This window comes from Panthera onca, chromosome X, assembly GCF_046562875.1.
Source record: "Panthera onca isolate mPanOnc1 chromosome X, mPanOnc1 haplotype 2, whole genome shotgun sequence".
Lineage (NCBI taxonomy): Eukaryota > Metazoa > Chordata > Mammalia > Carnivora > Felidae > Panthera > Panthera onca.
In genome coordinates, this window is record NC_138357.1 from 15928943 (window position 1) to 15944501 (window position 15559).

General features: G+C 50.9%; 1 protein-coding gene and 1 long non-coding RNA gene across 4 annotated transcripts in view; one reads left to right on the top strand and one right to left on the bottom strand.

Annotated features, from left to right (window-relative positions):
- Window positions 1–15559, bottom strand: part of FHL1 (four and a half LIM domains 1) — a 61996-nt gene that overhangs the window by 7464 nt on the left and 38973 nt on the right. Inside the window, exon 1 of one of the 3 annotated variants that reach the window (XM_081793068.1) lies at window positions 4626–4746. The exons of 1 other annotated variant lie outside the window; for it this stretch is intronic. In XM_081793068.1, the coding sequence (XP_081649194.1) occupies window positions 4626–4647 (22 nt within the window). In that variant the 5' untranslated portion in view covers window positions 4648–4746. Of the gene's footprint in view, window positions 1–4625; window positions 4747–15559 lie in introns of those variants that run through there. One more of the 3 variants, XM_081793071.1, reaches the window with a different exon arrangement.
- LOC145714039 (uncharacterized) lies at window positions 6828–8513 on the top strand. Its single transcript, XR_014136775.1, has 3 exons — window positions 6828–6900; window positions 7315–7384; window positions 7471–8513. It is a non-coding gene; the product is annotated as an uncharacterized LOC145714039 (long non-coding RNA).

A 15559-nucleotide genomic window follows, 5' to 3' on the forward strand; every position in this document is an offset into this window, starting at 1 on the left:
ACTTAAACCCAGAGAGGCTGCGCCCATGTGGACATATTTCAAAGGGCATATCCTCTCAGAACTGATTTCCACAGTGGACTCGGGCCTTTTTCGTGTGTGCGGAAACACGTATTCGTCAAGATAAAATAGGCACTTCCGGGAGCGTTGGCTTTATTGCCTAATAAGTAAACAGGCTGGAAATACTTAAAGCATGTTAGCAATGCCGATGTCAAGCCCATGAACTTTAGTTCTTTTTTTTTTTTTTTTTTGCAATAATTCCAATCAAGTGGAACTCCGGGCAACCTGAATTAGCTTACCTCGTGTTTTTCTCAATTTAGGATTATTTGGTCCCAGACTATGGCAAGCCTTCACGTAGCATGCCCAGGAGGAAGTCGGAGTACTAGATTCCGGCCGACGAGATACGTACCAGGTCGTAACTCTGTGTCAAATGTGAACGTGTGCAACGGGGAGGGATGTGGCTACCACTCATCTTCAGAGCAGTTACCGATTCTAAGACAACAGCGTACAGGCGACAGCGCCGACACACACACGGGTTCCTAAAAGACCGCGAGCGCCCGGGTTCGTGGCGCCACCGAAACAAGCCGCAGCGCAGTCTCGACTTCGCGGGGCGGGAAAAGCTGGGCGCCTTCCTTCCTTCCCCGATGTCAGAAATAACGGGGCGGGGGGGGGATGAAGGTAGCGTTTTAACTGGTCTTTGAGGCTCACTTTAATCTTCCTGAATTGCATATACTTAAGGCGTTTATCTCATAGGGAATACGGTGTTTAGTCCCCTTAGCCATTTCCCAGACCGCGAAGTATGAAGCCGCCTAACCTTCCCCTTCCCTAGCATCCCGAGCTGTCTCCCCGGACCCCCTGACGTTATCTGGGAAAGGGCATCGTGGGTCATCACTGGTAATAGTGGATACACAGAATGACAATGCTCCCTCCCTTCCCGCCCGTCCTTGTCGTCCTTGTCACCACGCGTTTGCCCTCTGGCAGCTCTCTGACGGATCTTAACCTGGAGGTGTGAGCCGGGCGCATATGCAGGGCAGGGCCGAGGCTTCTCTATCACAGAAGAAGGTTCCAAAGTACTAGGAGTCCCGCGGACCTAATCGCAGGCCCTGAGTACACCAGTCATACAGTAAGTATGTGCCTGTGGATGGACGGGTGGGGGAGAGAAGTCACCGCCACTAAGCTCCTCCAAAGCTCTTTTATCAAAAGCATTTTATAACAAATATTTGTTTTTAAAAATCAGGGCACAGCTCTTGCCACCCTAAGGTGCTGATGTCTGACCCACAGTCCTTTACGGACACAGCGGGTGCGAATGCATCGGAGTCGTGACCGGGTGATCCCATTTTAGATACTTATTCCAAGGTGGTAGCCTTTCTTGCTGTGCCTGCTTCAAAAAGACACATCGTCCTTCCCTTAATCAACAAGCTTCCTCTTCCAGAAAATTCCTGAACTACAGCCAACATGCTAAGAGGTGCCTACATAAACCTCAGTGTCTCAATAAAAAAGCGTTGGCTTTCGGTTCCCTCGTGTGCACACTGAAGGAGAAACGTGATGGTGCGACATTTCTAGAACTATGAACCTCTCATGAGAGAAGATTCAGTTCACACTTAATAATCTTGCTTGTGTTTTTAGGTGTATTTTCTCATGTATTTCTTGCTAATACCCATCGTTCCCCTCCTGCCCGAGTGGTTCGAAATAGGAAGATTTAAGGAAACCGTGAATCTTCGAGCAAAGCGACATTCTTCGATGTGCTCTCCCGGAGGAGTATGGTGCACAGTGTAAACAACGAACAGCAACCCGGATGGAAGAAAAAAATTGGGGCTATTTCTGGTCTGTCAATTGCTAAGTCCAACACACCAGTCCGTTAGTCACTCTGCGTATAAATACTGGCTTCTAAAGAAAGGATATATCGCTTTCCTGAGAACGTTTGACAAATGGAGCGAAGCCTTGGCCGATGAATAGGACGCTTGTGTGGCAGACACACTAACGCACCTGGAGGTGTTGTCAGACGTTTGGGAGTAAATACCTGACTGGCTGCAATGAGACGGAGTTCATGAGTCATGGCTGAAAAGCAGTCTTTCATAGAATCTCATAGAAAATCAGAAAGTGTTTCTTTCCCTTAAAAACAGAACACGTACGGAACGATTCAATGCTATGTGCAACCTCACTTGTACGCTACATTCAGAGAAAAACTCATAAATCTCCTTTGGGTCACTGATAAACAGTTTTAGATTATACCCGGTACAGGAGGGTTGGATAGAGATTATTAAACAAAAACTAGGTGCCCCTGGATTTCCACCAGGCTAGATTCTATGCGAGTATTACTCTGTCCATATACGAAGCTTTTCTTAATGTTGGGCGTGTTATGTGGGCACCTTCCAGCTTGCGTATCAGAAAACGAGTGCTTCCGACCTGGCAGCAGCAGGACGTGCGTTTTCAGTTTTCCTAGCGGTGGGGGAGCAGCAGGCGGTCGTTTGGTGGTCACGACAAGTATGCAACGTTCAAGTTTCACCCTTGACCAAATCTTCTGGCTGCCATTTTCAGTTATTTTAAGAAGCCAACCCAGTTTGATTACTCGCTCACACCACCATTTCATTTTCCATCCCTGCCCCAAGAAAAGACTCCTGGGGCAGTACGTATAACCCACTGGGCAGTGGCCGGTGAAGGGAACTAGTGGCTGTATAATATGGCAGATGGCCTTACTTCCCTCCCTGTCCACACCACCCCCCCGCCCACCCCCAGCCTGGTCCTCAACTCGAAAGGCCAAGGGTAAAGGCACTGATCTACATAACTTTGCAGACTGAAAGTGTTCAATAACAAAAATATAAATTCCTGTCCCCAAAATGTCCTCTCAGTATATGGATGGCCACTGAAAATGGATTCTGACCCAATTACCTGAGCCTCTAATTTGTCTATACGAAGCCCATCTCGGGGCAACGTGGATTTTCTTTTCGTGAGGACCTCTCTCTTCTCTGCTTTCACAGGCCTATAAATCAAATGCAATACAAAATGATAGTCCCTGGTTTTAAAAACTGTTTGTGGGGGAGGCCTGGGTGGCTCAGTCGGTTAAGGGTCTGACTTCAGCTCAGGTCACGATCTCACGGTCCTTGAGTTCCAGCCCCGCGTCGGGCTCTGTGCTGAAAGCTCAGAACCTGCAGACTGCTTTGGATTCTGTGGCTCCCTCTTTCTCTGCCCCTCTGCCATTCATGCGCGCTCTCTCTCTCTCTCTCTCTCTCTCTCTCTCTCTCTCCCCCTCTCTCTCAAAAATAAACATTAAAAAAACACCTAAAAGGTGTCAATAATCTGTCTCATTTAGTCACTGTTATAGCCTCCATATTTATATAAGCAAGAATACTGTCAGGATTTTGTGCAACTTAAAATTGGAGGCTTGGGTGTGCTGTAAATAGGTCACCTTTTAAATGTATTTTCCTATTCTGTCACTTAATAAGTAAATAAAATGGGGAGTTACTCTACCAGTTGACATGCATTCAAGGCCCATTGGAACAACCAGTACAGCTGAATAGCCGGCCTGCACCCGGAGAACGGACGTGGTGGCCAATTACCACAATCTCAGGCATGTGGCGCCATGTTTGTAAAATGGCTCCTGGGGGGGTGGGGGGCAAAACTGCTCTTCAACATTTGGGAACAAGAAAAACACTGCATATTAATTCACCAAAGCAGGGAATGCCATTGCAGTGCGTTTGTGTTTAAACACCCAAGAAGACTTTCTAAAAGTATTCTCATTATTTAAATTCTGATGGGCAATTACGAGCTCTCAAAATGAGTTTTTCCTGCCACCCAAAATTAACTTGTCCTATAATCTGAAAGCCCGGAGACAGGACACAGTGCCTGTCTCTAAGAAAGGGGAGCGTTCCTAAGGCAGAGGGCAAAGGAGCCACAGCGACATTCCTGGCTTCGGAAGAGGGACCGGCAGCCGGGTGACCTCAGAGAGCCGGGCTTTCTGGGGAGACGGCCCGTCCTTCAGTCCTTCAGCCCGTTCCCTGGGTGTCTGTCCATGGCCGAAGGGCTTCCTTTGTGCCAGGTTACAAAACAAGAAGACGACTCTCACGCTAAGGACGGGCTAGAGGTTCGGAAACGTTGCCCCTTTTTCTGATAAGAACAATGACCACCCTACTTGTCACATCCAAAGGATCATAGCTGCTTCTCTTCAGAAAGACTAAGCACATCATTCAGAAAAGGAAAGAGGTGGTAAGTCACTATGGACTTTCTCAGTTGTCAGTATTTCTCCCTTCAGCTCTATATTCAATTGACCTTTTCTAAACACTTGAAATTCGATTTAAAGCAGTCGCGACGAACATCTGTATGTTATAAATAATAAAAATTGCTAACCGCCCCCCCCAATTGTTCCTCACACTATCTTTTACAGTTTCCTAAGATGTCCTAAAACATGTAAACTATGGTAATAAGTTTCTATTTTTAAAGAACAAGCCACTCGACCTGCCTTTAGTGTTGGAGACAGCAGCAGAAGGCAGCGACAGAGCAGAGACCAGCCAGGACTTATTATGTAGACAAGGCTAAAATCAGTTCATCAAAAACTATCTTTTAGTCGAGTGATGGATTCCCTGCCCTAACACAACCGTGTCCGATGGAAGATAAAGAGTATGAAGCTTTACCTGAGTGTCTATGGGAAGCCATGGCTCAGAGACCAAGTTCAGGAGCGGCACCTAGACCAGTCTTCCCTCGACCTCAGCTGATAAGGCTGTGGCTCATTTGTGAACATACATTTAAGGGGAAGCGGCTAACACAAAAATAACCGAGAGCAGATGGCCCACCCCTCCCCAGAGATCACAACCTTAATCCCACTAGAAAATTCTTAACCATTTTAGGTGATCCGAGGGAGAAGAATAGGACCCAGTAAAAATACCAAACACTACATATAAATACCTGTGGAGCTACTCAGCATCCAAATTAGCTCCAGAGCCAGAGAGGCCACATAGAAAGTCATCCCTGTACCGGAATAAAATTTGGACTCAGCTCTGGCATAGCTTAACGCTGAGCCACCCTTATTAATCCACTTTATATGCCTAAACAGCTTCCTTTGGGCCCTACGAAGAAGTGTTTTGTGCTGCTAATGACAGAAATAACCGTAAGAGACAGACTTATATTAACCGGTGTCATTAAAAGGCGTTGGACACTAGGAATAGAGAGGTCAGGGGCCCCGTCTACGTCCTCCTTGGTATGTACCAGAGACCAGCAGAATCCTGAAGGTATTCTAGCCACACATCTGAAGGTATTCTAGCCACACATCTCCTTCGTGTCAGATGAGAGACATACACATATACAGCCGCCAAGTGCACGAGGAGGATACTTTTGTCCCACAAATGAAATCTGCTTTTCGGCATCAGGGACAACAAAAGTCAAAACACGGATGAAAAGGAAGAGGGCAACCTAACGTGTTGTAACAGCTGGAGGATGGCCTGTAAGTCCCTCTGTGACCCCACGCCCGTTCCCTGCCTGGCCTCATCCCCGGCACCCTCCCTGCGCCCTTCGCTCCAGCCTCACGCTGGCCTCCTCGCCGGCCTCCACACCCTCCAGACGCGCCCGGCCTCGGCCCCGACACTGTCCTCGGCCCCGACACAGTCCCCTGCCCCCCCCGCCCCCCCAACCCCCCCCCCCCCCCCCGCACAGAGCCCTCTCACAGTTGCTCGTCTACCTCCTTCCAGGCTTTTGCTCCAAGTCACTTTCAGTGGCCTCTCATTGGACCTATTTCAAATTGCAACCATGCTCCCTGTCCCCTGTCTCCACCCCCTTCCTCGATTTATTCTCCACAGTAACTGTGGAAAAATGAATTAAAAGAAGCAAAACGTGCCCATCAAACCTCAACACGGTCCCACCTGGAACTCAAAAGTGCCTTTGGCCACTGAACATCAAGGCAGGCATCTGAATGGCTGAGTTTTACAATTCTTTTTAAAAATGTTTATTTTTGAGAGAGAGACACACACACACAGATACACACACACACACACACACACACACACACACACACGCACGCCACGAGCGGGGGAGGGGCAGAGAGAGAGAGGAGGACAGAGGATCAGAACCGATGCAGGGCTCACATTCATGAACCGCGAGACCGTGAGCTGAGCCAAAGTCAGACGTTTAACCGACCGAGCCACGCAGGCGCCGAGTTTTACGATTCTTACTTCTCCAAACGTTTAATGAAACAGTTATTCCAACAGCTGAACTTGTAACTTCTCGTTAGCTGGAAAATGACAGAACAATAAAAGCCGGGATGTTACAGGCAAATTTATCACGTGTTGGGTCCAGGAGTCGGTCGGGGACAAGAAGTGGGGGGTGGCACTGTGCCCCCCAGCCCGCTCCGGCCCCTGTCTCAGCGGCCTGGCGAAATGCTGCGGGGAGCCCGGCCACTTGGGAAACGGCCGCACCCCTGAAATAAAGGTCAATGTGTCTCCTGGCAGATATGTGCGTCTTGCGGGAGATGATGGACCGTTACGAACCGGAAACGAGATTTTAGCGAGGTGCGTTTCGAGGTAGAGCCTTCCTCCAGGAAGCCAGTTCTGGCTTCAAGCCCCGCACGAGAGGGCGCGTTCCCTCAGCAGGCGCAGTAGTTAGCATCTGGAAACGTCCCAACAGAATATGGACACAGTGATGGCCTCATCCAGCTGGCCAACAAACCTATTTTGCCCGAAACACGGGAGAAAATACACAACCCAGAGAACTCCTTTCTGATCTGCAAGTGTAGGACTAGCACGGGCGAGTCTGCCTGCGGCTGACGGCACCTCCACCCCAGGTCGGCCCCGCCTTCCTTCTCGAACCTCGGGAGGCTTGACTCCGGCCTGCTCTGACACGCGTCCCCCCGCCGCCCACGGCCTCGAGTGCCAGAGCTGCAGCTTGCGGAAAACCAGAGCAGAAGGGGCCCCGGGTGAGGTGAGACACGGTCCCTCGCGAAGAGAGCCGGTGACCCGGCCCCGCCCGGGGTCGGCGGCCCAGAAACCCTGGCGGTCGTTTAGCAGACGCCCCAGCAGCCGCGGCTCTCGTGAGCGTCTGAGCCAAGTTCGTTACACGGTAACAGCGTGATGTTTCGTGGTTTCCTCAAGAATCACTGTGCTGTTTACAGAGCGCCTTCATCTACCGTGGCCGTGGCTGGCCGCTGTTCGGCGAACCGGTCTCTCTACTGTCTGAGGGCCACGTTCCAGGCCTTCTATTCTCTCACGCTGCGCGGCGTGCGTCAGGATGGTTTTTCAGCGAGTGTCGGGCATCAAAAACCCGAAGCTGCCTCTGGCACGCCACTCTCCGAGAACCGTTCGCTTCCGAGGCTCTCTACCCGCTTTTGTCTTGCAGCTATTCCGCAGTCGGCTTGTAGGCTCCACCTGTACGTGACCCCATCCCCTGCCGTCGTTTACTTTATAAGGTAAACGGCGGATGTCCTACTATGCGGTGCAAGGGGTTTTTCTGGTACCATATGGTCCAGAGTACCATATGGTTCCGTCTTCCAAGTGGCTCAGCAGCAATATACAGATGACCCGTCACCGCAGCAGACGGAAGGTGGCACCCAGCCTTATCGCAGGCAGGGGTGTGCCCGGGGGCGCTGGTGAGACCTGCCGGATGTGATGACACGTGACCTCTCGGGTCCCTGAAGGCCGGGTAAGAGGGGCCTTCCGAGGAAAGGCGCGGTGTGAGCAAAGCGGCACGTGGCCCGGCGGGGGCGGGAGCCCGGGAGCGGGAAGCAGGACACGTGACACCGGGAGGGAAGGGCACGCCACCACAAGGACGGCCGCTGGGCGGTAAGCGGGGCACCTCTCGGAGGAAGGGGGTCTGGGGGGCCAGGAGACAGCCCGCGAGGGTCCTGCCGGCGTCAGATGAGGCCGAACAAATGATCGCAGGTGGCGGCTAGCGCCACGAGGGTCACCGCGGGGAGGGACCGGAGGGGACGGAGCCGCCGGGCCCTTGGATGTCGGGGATCTGGGCGACCGGGGCGATGACGGGGAACTTTATGTGGCCCGTTACGAGGAGCTTCTGCTGAGGTGTCAGCGGCTCGCCCCGTCTCACGGGACGGCCCTGGGCTGTCGCGTCGGGAGAGAACCAGGCAAAACTGCGAGGGCCGCGGGGAGTCACGTGTGCAGGCACTTGCACACCGCAACCCAATCCCGGACGCTCTACTTCAGGAGCACCCCACGGGAGGATCACACTTCACGCACGAGGCAGACACGGCAAGTTCCGTGACCCAGTTGGCCCACGCCCGGGGGTTCCTCGGCCCCGGCCACCTGGCTTGTGGTCACCCTCCTCCCTTTCCCATAGTTTTCTTTCACCAAAGAAATTTCCAAATGGCTGCGAACTTATTCAGTTACTGCCATTAGTCACGGCCAGGGGCAAGGGCCTGACGGGCACGTGCCACGGAGTCTCTGTGGGCCCACCTGTGGTTCATCTTGGTCACGCTCCACCCTCCTCCCCCTCCTCACGCCTGCCACTAAGTCATACACTCAGCAGGGTTTTTCCCCTCAACAGAACTCTGCCCGGCTACTCGTCCCTCCGGCCAGGGATCTTACTGAGTGACCCCAGCGGCGGGAGGAAGGCACCCGGTCATGCACCCTGATATGCTGGGAGTCCATGTCGGGCTCTCCAGAGCACTTCTCGGCCAGTGCAGCTTCAGCCCATCTCATGTTCCTGTTAATCTTTAGGGTGGGAAGAGTACTTCTGCTTCCTGACAAGGCAAATTGTGCAAAGTCACGGCTTAAATGTCACAATTCAGGGCGTATCTGTCAGGGAGTCAGCTGAGGGAGCCCCCCTAGAACCACATGCGGGGCGATTTCATCGCGCAAGATCCAAAGGAAAGCGAGCCCCCAGAAGTGTGCCTCCCCAGAGGGTGTCTGGATTGCAGAGCAAAGGAAAGGGGCCCCAAGAAAGGGGAGGGCCTGCCACCAGTGAGGGAACATGCAGGAAATGGAGGGCCCCGCAAACAGTCAAGTGCCTTGAAAATGCTAATTCACTCCAGAGAAGACCAGCATCTCACGATTAACCTTGGATGGGTTCCTTGTAATACTCCTAGATTAAGAATTCAAACACGTGCCTTGGCCTCTACCATTGGATCTTGGAAAATGTCCTTGTGTGATTAGGAATAGTTTTTTAAATTTTCTTAAAGATTTTGGCTTTTTAAAAAAAAAATTTTAATGTTTATTCATTTTTTGATAGAGACAGAGCATGAGTGGGGGAGGGGCAGAGAGAGAGGGAGACACAGAACCCGAAGCAGGCTCCGGGCTCTGAGCTGACAGCACAGAGCCCGACGTGGGGCTCGAACTCATGGACCGTGAGATCATGACCCGAGCCAAAGTCGGACGCTCAACCGACTGAGCCACCCAGGCGCCCCCATTGGCTTTTGTTTTTTTAGAAGTTTACTTATTTTGACAGAGAGAAAGAGGGAGAGAGTGGGGAGGGGCACAGAGAGAGGGAGAGAGAATCCCAAGCAGGCTCCTGCGCTGTCAGCACAGATCCCATGAACCGTGAGGTCAGGACCTGAGCCAAAGCCCGATGTTTAACCGACTGAGCCACCCAGTCACCCCTAAAGATTTTAAGTAATCTCAACACCCAACGTGGGGCTCAAACTCACAACCCTGAGATCAAGAGTCACATGGTCCACTGAGCAAGGCAGCCAGGCACCCCAGGAATAGTTTTAAAGGTCTCCTGTCCCCAAAGTCTGCCCCCTCTTATACTGTTCCTAGACTCTCACCAAGATGGGGGAATGATCCCAGTCACATGCTATATATAGATATCTTTGAGCCTCTAACCAGAAATCACCAGTGCGGACAATGCTGAACAAATGATTTTCAAAGTAAGCCACCATGGTGATCTCAGATTTAAAAAAAAAAAAAACTGAAATGGCACTTAAAAAAGAGAAAATAAAGAAAAAAATGATAGGAACAAAGAAACAGAAACCAGGAAGAGTTTCAGAAGGAAACATATAATAAAATGCAGAATCTCCAATCAGAGGAAAATAAATGTTTCATGAAACCGAGAAGCTAGTAGGGATAAATCTTTGTCATATTTTAGGTGTTAGAATTCTCTTCCAGTCTATTTCTACCATCCACTTGTGATAGATCTGTTTTATTTCCATGTTGCCATGTGCCGTGACTCAAAACACCCTTTCAATCATGCTAAGTCCTGGCATTCACCAAGCCCACCTGTTATGGACATTTCAAGCCTCTGATAGATGTTCGAGGGCTAAACATTCCATGACCCTAGTCTTTATTCTTAAGGCTGTTAACGGGTCGACTGCCTTGACCAGAGGCATCATCATAATGCCTCGTGAGCCCTGCTTCCTGATGGGGGATCTCACCTCGTAACATATAATCTGTCTCCATTTACCAAAAGACCGTAATTAATACCCTGCCTTATTATGCCCCTGCTCGGCCGTGGAATTCAGGGCAAAGGTCAGAAACCCTTGTTGAGTGGGGCGCAGGCTGGCAGTGGGGGCACAGGAGGAAGGGGACAAAGCAGTGGTCTGGGGGTCACTCAGGAAGTCTCCATTTTGTTAGGCGATAGGCTGACTGACCGAGAGGGGGCAATCCAGGGTTCTGGAGGATTGAAACGGCATTAAGGTGAAAGCCTCGCTCGGTCCCCACCTGCCAAGTTGCTCCGAGGGCCATCATTTGTCTGCCTGAGCAGTGTCACGAGCCAGATTCGAGGCACACACTCACAGGCAGACCAGGAGGGTGGTGGTCCCCAGGGAGTCGTGTCTGAGAGCGCGAATGCGAATGGCTCTCTGTGGGAACAGCTACTCTGTTGGCAAGGACGGGCGTCATACCGTGAAAACGCCACAGGAAGACCAGAGTAAAGGCCAGTGTGATCTTGTGGGTGGCCTACCATGACGTGACCGCCCCAACCAGTAGCTTGTGTTGTCCACCCGTGCACAGTGGGGACAGAGGAGAACGGGTGGGGTCCACGCGCGATGCCACCTTCACAAAGACTGCTTTAGTTTTCCCATCTGTCGTCACGCAGAGTTGCAAACGACCTTAGGTACCAAGCGGCCCGGCCACCCCATTTCATAGACGGGAAGACTAAAGCCCAGAGACGGGACATGACCGGCTTCGCTGCATTACCGGCAGCTCCAGATCTAGAACCAGAGTGTCCGGACCCCCAGTGTCCCGTCCCTTGTGCCACATCAAGCTGCTTCCAGCGACGGCTCTTGACTCACGGCAGCGTACAAGTCGGGACCGTGCTCTATGGTCCCTTGACTTTAGAGAGTAATAGGCAGAGGCTCGGTGTCCAGGTCACAGACCTCAACACTAGGGTAAAACACTCTAGATTCTCTCCTGCTACGGCGAGAGTCTCCTCAGATACCATCTACTTCAGCTGAGGCAGTGGGGCCGCAGCAGCTGCCGCAGAGCAAGGCAGGGGAGGTCCAGGTTGATGGAGGGGTAGAGGGTCCTCCCACAACAGCTGACGCTCAAGGAGCCCGAGCAAACGGTTCCAAAGCTCTGGAAGTCAAGCAGTACGCGCGCCGTGCCAGGCAGCGGGTACATGAATAGAATGACAGGAACACGAAGTCCAGCAAATAGAACACGAGAAGCAGTCTGCAGCTAGAGTGGCCGAAGCCACCAAAGGTCACGCACTCGGAAAGAGGACATCACATTTATCTCAAATCCCAACCTTTCTTGTTCTTTTTCAAGCAGCGTGACGGTCGAAGAGAACACACACGTAAATATGTACCGCGTATAAGGAAGACCGGCCCGTCCCAGGTGTGGAATGGGCGGCCGACTGCTCCGCTGCATTCGGTGGAATTCAGACAAAGTGGCGTCCACCGGGCCCCTGGCCATCTTGGAGGGCTTCCGTGGAAGAAAGTCAAGTCTTAATTTTATAGGCGATCGGCAGAACAACGAACACTGTTCTAAGACAAGCAACGTGGAGCGTGCTCAGAGTTTAACACGGGTGGATCTATTTTATACGGTTTCAAGGGAATTCCGTAGCGGCAAAGGGCCCGAGCCCTGGAGCCAGAGCGTCTCACATCGAATCCGGTCTCCACCACTTACTGGTTGCGTGCAAGCCAATTCTACTTACGTCTCTGTGACTCAATTTGCTCATCTGCAGAATGGGGATAACAGGAGTGCCTAGGTTTATAGGGCTGCTGTGAGAAATAAAGCGCTAAACCCTTGCACAACGGTGGCTGGCACCCAGTGGGCACATTTTGCTATTTATTCAATTATGCTTTAAAAATGAGGATTCCCAAGCAGCAGACTCCTGCAAAAGAAAAATTTCTTTTCGAATTTACCAGTTCACAGGGCACACGGGAAAAACAGGTAACAGCCCAACTGTGAGGGTTATGAGCCTGATGCGTCAACAGGAGGACAATCTGACATGTCCCAGGGCCTCAGAGGAATCAGCCTCTGGCAGGCACAACAGCCCAGAAGACGGCTGTACATCCTACATGGATGTAGACGGTTTAGGGACAGGTGATGGGACACCTTGGAAAGACAAGGCTGCTCTCTTGATCCTCTAGTGAAAATAAAAGACCCACTAGGTGTAGGTCACCTGCTCAGACTTGGGGTGAGAAAGGAGTTTTCCTACATCCCTCCTACCAAGTAAGGTCCCAGTGAGCCCAACGGATGATTACACTTTCCAACACAACAAATGAAGGCTTGCTTGGGTGAAAGCCCTTAATGAGACAGGCCACCCGTGGACCGCCTCTCTGATCTCAACTTGGCCCAAGAAGGCTACCGACGAAAAGAGACTACCTATAGCATCAGAAACAGTAGCTCTGGCCAGAGCGTAGGTTACTTCTGTATGTATGACGGGAGTTGTTTTTACATGTTGGTTAAGCATTAGACTACACTAAGAATTTAGCGACTATCTCTAATGTTTCTTATTTTTGAGAGAGAGAGAGACAGAGTGCGAGCAGGGGAGGGGCGGGAAGAGAGGGAGACACAGAATCCGAAGCAGGCTCCAGGCTCCAAACAGTCAGCACAGAGCCCGACGCGGGGCTCCAACCCACGCACCGTGAGATCATGATCTGAGCAGAAGTCGGACGCTTAACCAACTGAGCCACTGAGGCGCCCCTGACGTGAGTTAATTCTGAATGAATGCCAAGGACGTGGATCTCAAAGAGCTCTCTTTCTAGGCCATGCAGAGGAAGGGCTCAGCAGCTGACGTGAGGGAAGACTGCCTGTGGGGACACTGGACTTAAGTGAAGCACAGGAAGGCGTCAGGTCTCAGGGGCGGCACAACTGAAAGCTGCATCGTCTATCCCACTGCTGCCCAAAAGCACACTGTGGTCATCCCCCCACGTCCACCTAGATGAATTCGGGTTAAAGCACCCGAGTTGGGAGAACTGACAGAACAGTCACCTGACCAGCCCACGGACAGGCCGGATGCTACGGTGGTAACCGTCCTGCTGGATGACAGCTCACGGGGCCACGGCACCTGCGATGTGCCAGTGACGCAGTCCTGGAAGAGGAACTGTGTCTGTCCGTCAGGCCCACCGGTCTCCCTCCTTTCAGGAAGGGCTCCTGAAACCCTGTGACTCAGCTCAACCCAGGAAAACAAAAGAAAGGGAATGGGGGCAGCTCCCGGGAGTAGGCAGGCAGTGCCGGGGCAGGGGTCCCTCTGGGGCCAGTTCCAAGGAGAGAAAGGGCCGGTCCAAAGGATTCTCTGAGGCTCTGGCCAAACCCACCATACCCGTCTCTCCCAGTGCCATGGACTGGGAAAGGCCCACAGCCACGGCATCTCAATCGCACATACTGAACATTCTATCAACCCAGGCTTCCTTCTTTTGGGTTAAGAGTATCCCCCGATAAAATGGGAAGATCGCTGGCGCGTGTTTGTGGAAGTAGCTAAGAGGGTATGAAGGACTCTGGTGTTGTCGGTGAGCCTATGTAAACTATCTTCCAATGGAAACATTTCATGGGTGAAAACGTAAGGTTATTGTTTTCTGTGTTCACAGTGATTCTTAAAACATGTTTCCATGTTCCTGACTCCGAGTTGTTTTTTCATTTTATGTATTAAGACACAACTTAACACGCCATAAAATTTACCCTTTCAAAGCGCACACTCCAGTGATTTTTAGCATATGCATCAAGTTGAGCAATCATCACTCTCATCTGATTCCATAACATTTTCTTCACAAAGAAAGACACCCTGTGGCCGTCAGCGGTCACTCCCTAGACCCTCCCTTTCCTCCAGGCTCCCGGCAACCACTAATCTACTTTCTGTCTGTGGGTCTGCCCATTCTGGACACTTCTGTATAAAGGGGATCATACAATATGTGTGATCTTTTGTGTCTGGCCTCTTTCATTAAGCCTCATGTTTTCAAGTTTCATCCATGCTGTAGCATAAATCAGCACTTCATTGTATTTTACTGCCCAACAGTATTCCATCGTACGGATACACCCCGTGTTTGTTCACTCACCTGCTGACGGACACGAGCTGTTTCTTCGTTTTAGCCATTATGAATGATGCTACTATTGAACATTCTTTTTTGTGTATGGATTTCTTTTATTTTTTGAATATTAAAATGTTTTTGGGGTGCCTGGGTGGCTCAGTCAGTTAAGCGTCCGACTTCGGCTCAGGTCATGATTTCGTGGTTTGTGGCTTTGAGCCCCGCATCCGGCTCTGTGCTGACAGCTCAGAGCCTGGAACCTGCTTCAGATTCTGCGTCTTCCTCTCTCTCTGGCCCTCCCCCCCCCCCCCCCACTCTGTCTCTCTCTCAAAAATAAATGAACATTGAAAGAATATTAAAATGTTTTTTTCTAAAGGTACAAAAGATTACTTACTGAAAAGTCTTCCTCTCCTGCCTGTCCCCAAACATGCACTTCCCTTCTCCATTAGTTACCAATGATCCCAGTGTCTTCTTATGGTTCCAGAGACACTGGGCATATGAAAAATATGTAGCTGTATATATTTTTTCTTTCTCCCTTTTTAAAAACATGATGGTGACGTGCTACACGTACTCTCCTATACTTTGCCTTTTCTATTCTGTGTATTTTAGCGAATTCTGCCTGTTAGTGCCGAAAGAGCATCCACTTTTATGACGTATATGGTATTCAACTGTGTAGATATACCACAATTTTTTTATATGTAATTTTTTTTAATGTTTATTTTTGAGAGAGACAGAGGGAGCGAGCAAGCAGGGGAAGGGCAGAGAGAGAGGGAGACACAGAATCCGAAGCAGGCTCCAGGCTCTGAGCTGTCAGCACAGAGCCCGATGCAGGGCCCAAACTCACGAACCGCGAGATCATGACCTGAGCCGAAGTCAGATGCTTAACTGACTGAGCCACCCAGGCGCCCCCCGATGCACTACAATTTTCTTAATCAGTCCCTTATCGACAGACATTTGTTTCCAGTCTGTTATTACAAACAACGCTGTGAGAAATATGCAAAGTTCAAAACCAGGGAATGAACCAACTAGTAAAAGCCGTAAGTTAATTTAATCAGATTGCCTTCCTCTGACAGGCAGCAGGGTCAGATGCATGAAAGAGTCGTGACTCCCAGGAGAAGGGAGAGAGGAAAAGGAAAGGGACGAAGGGATCTCAAGCGGCCCAGGCAAGCACCCACCAAAGCTCACTGAAATGGCACATTTGTTTTGTCCAGGCAGAGAGCA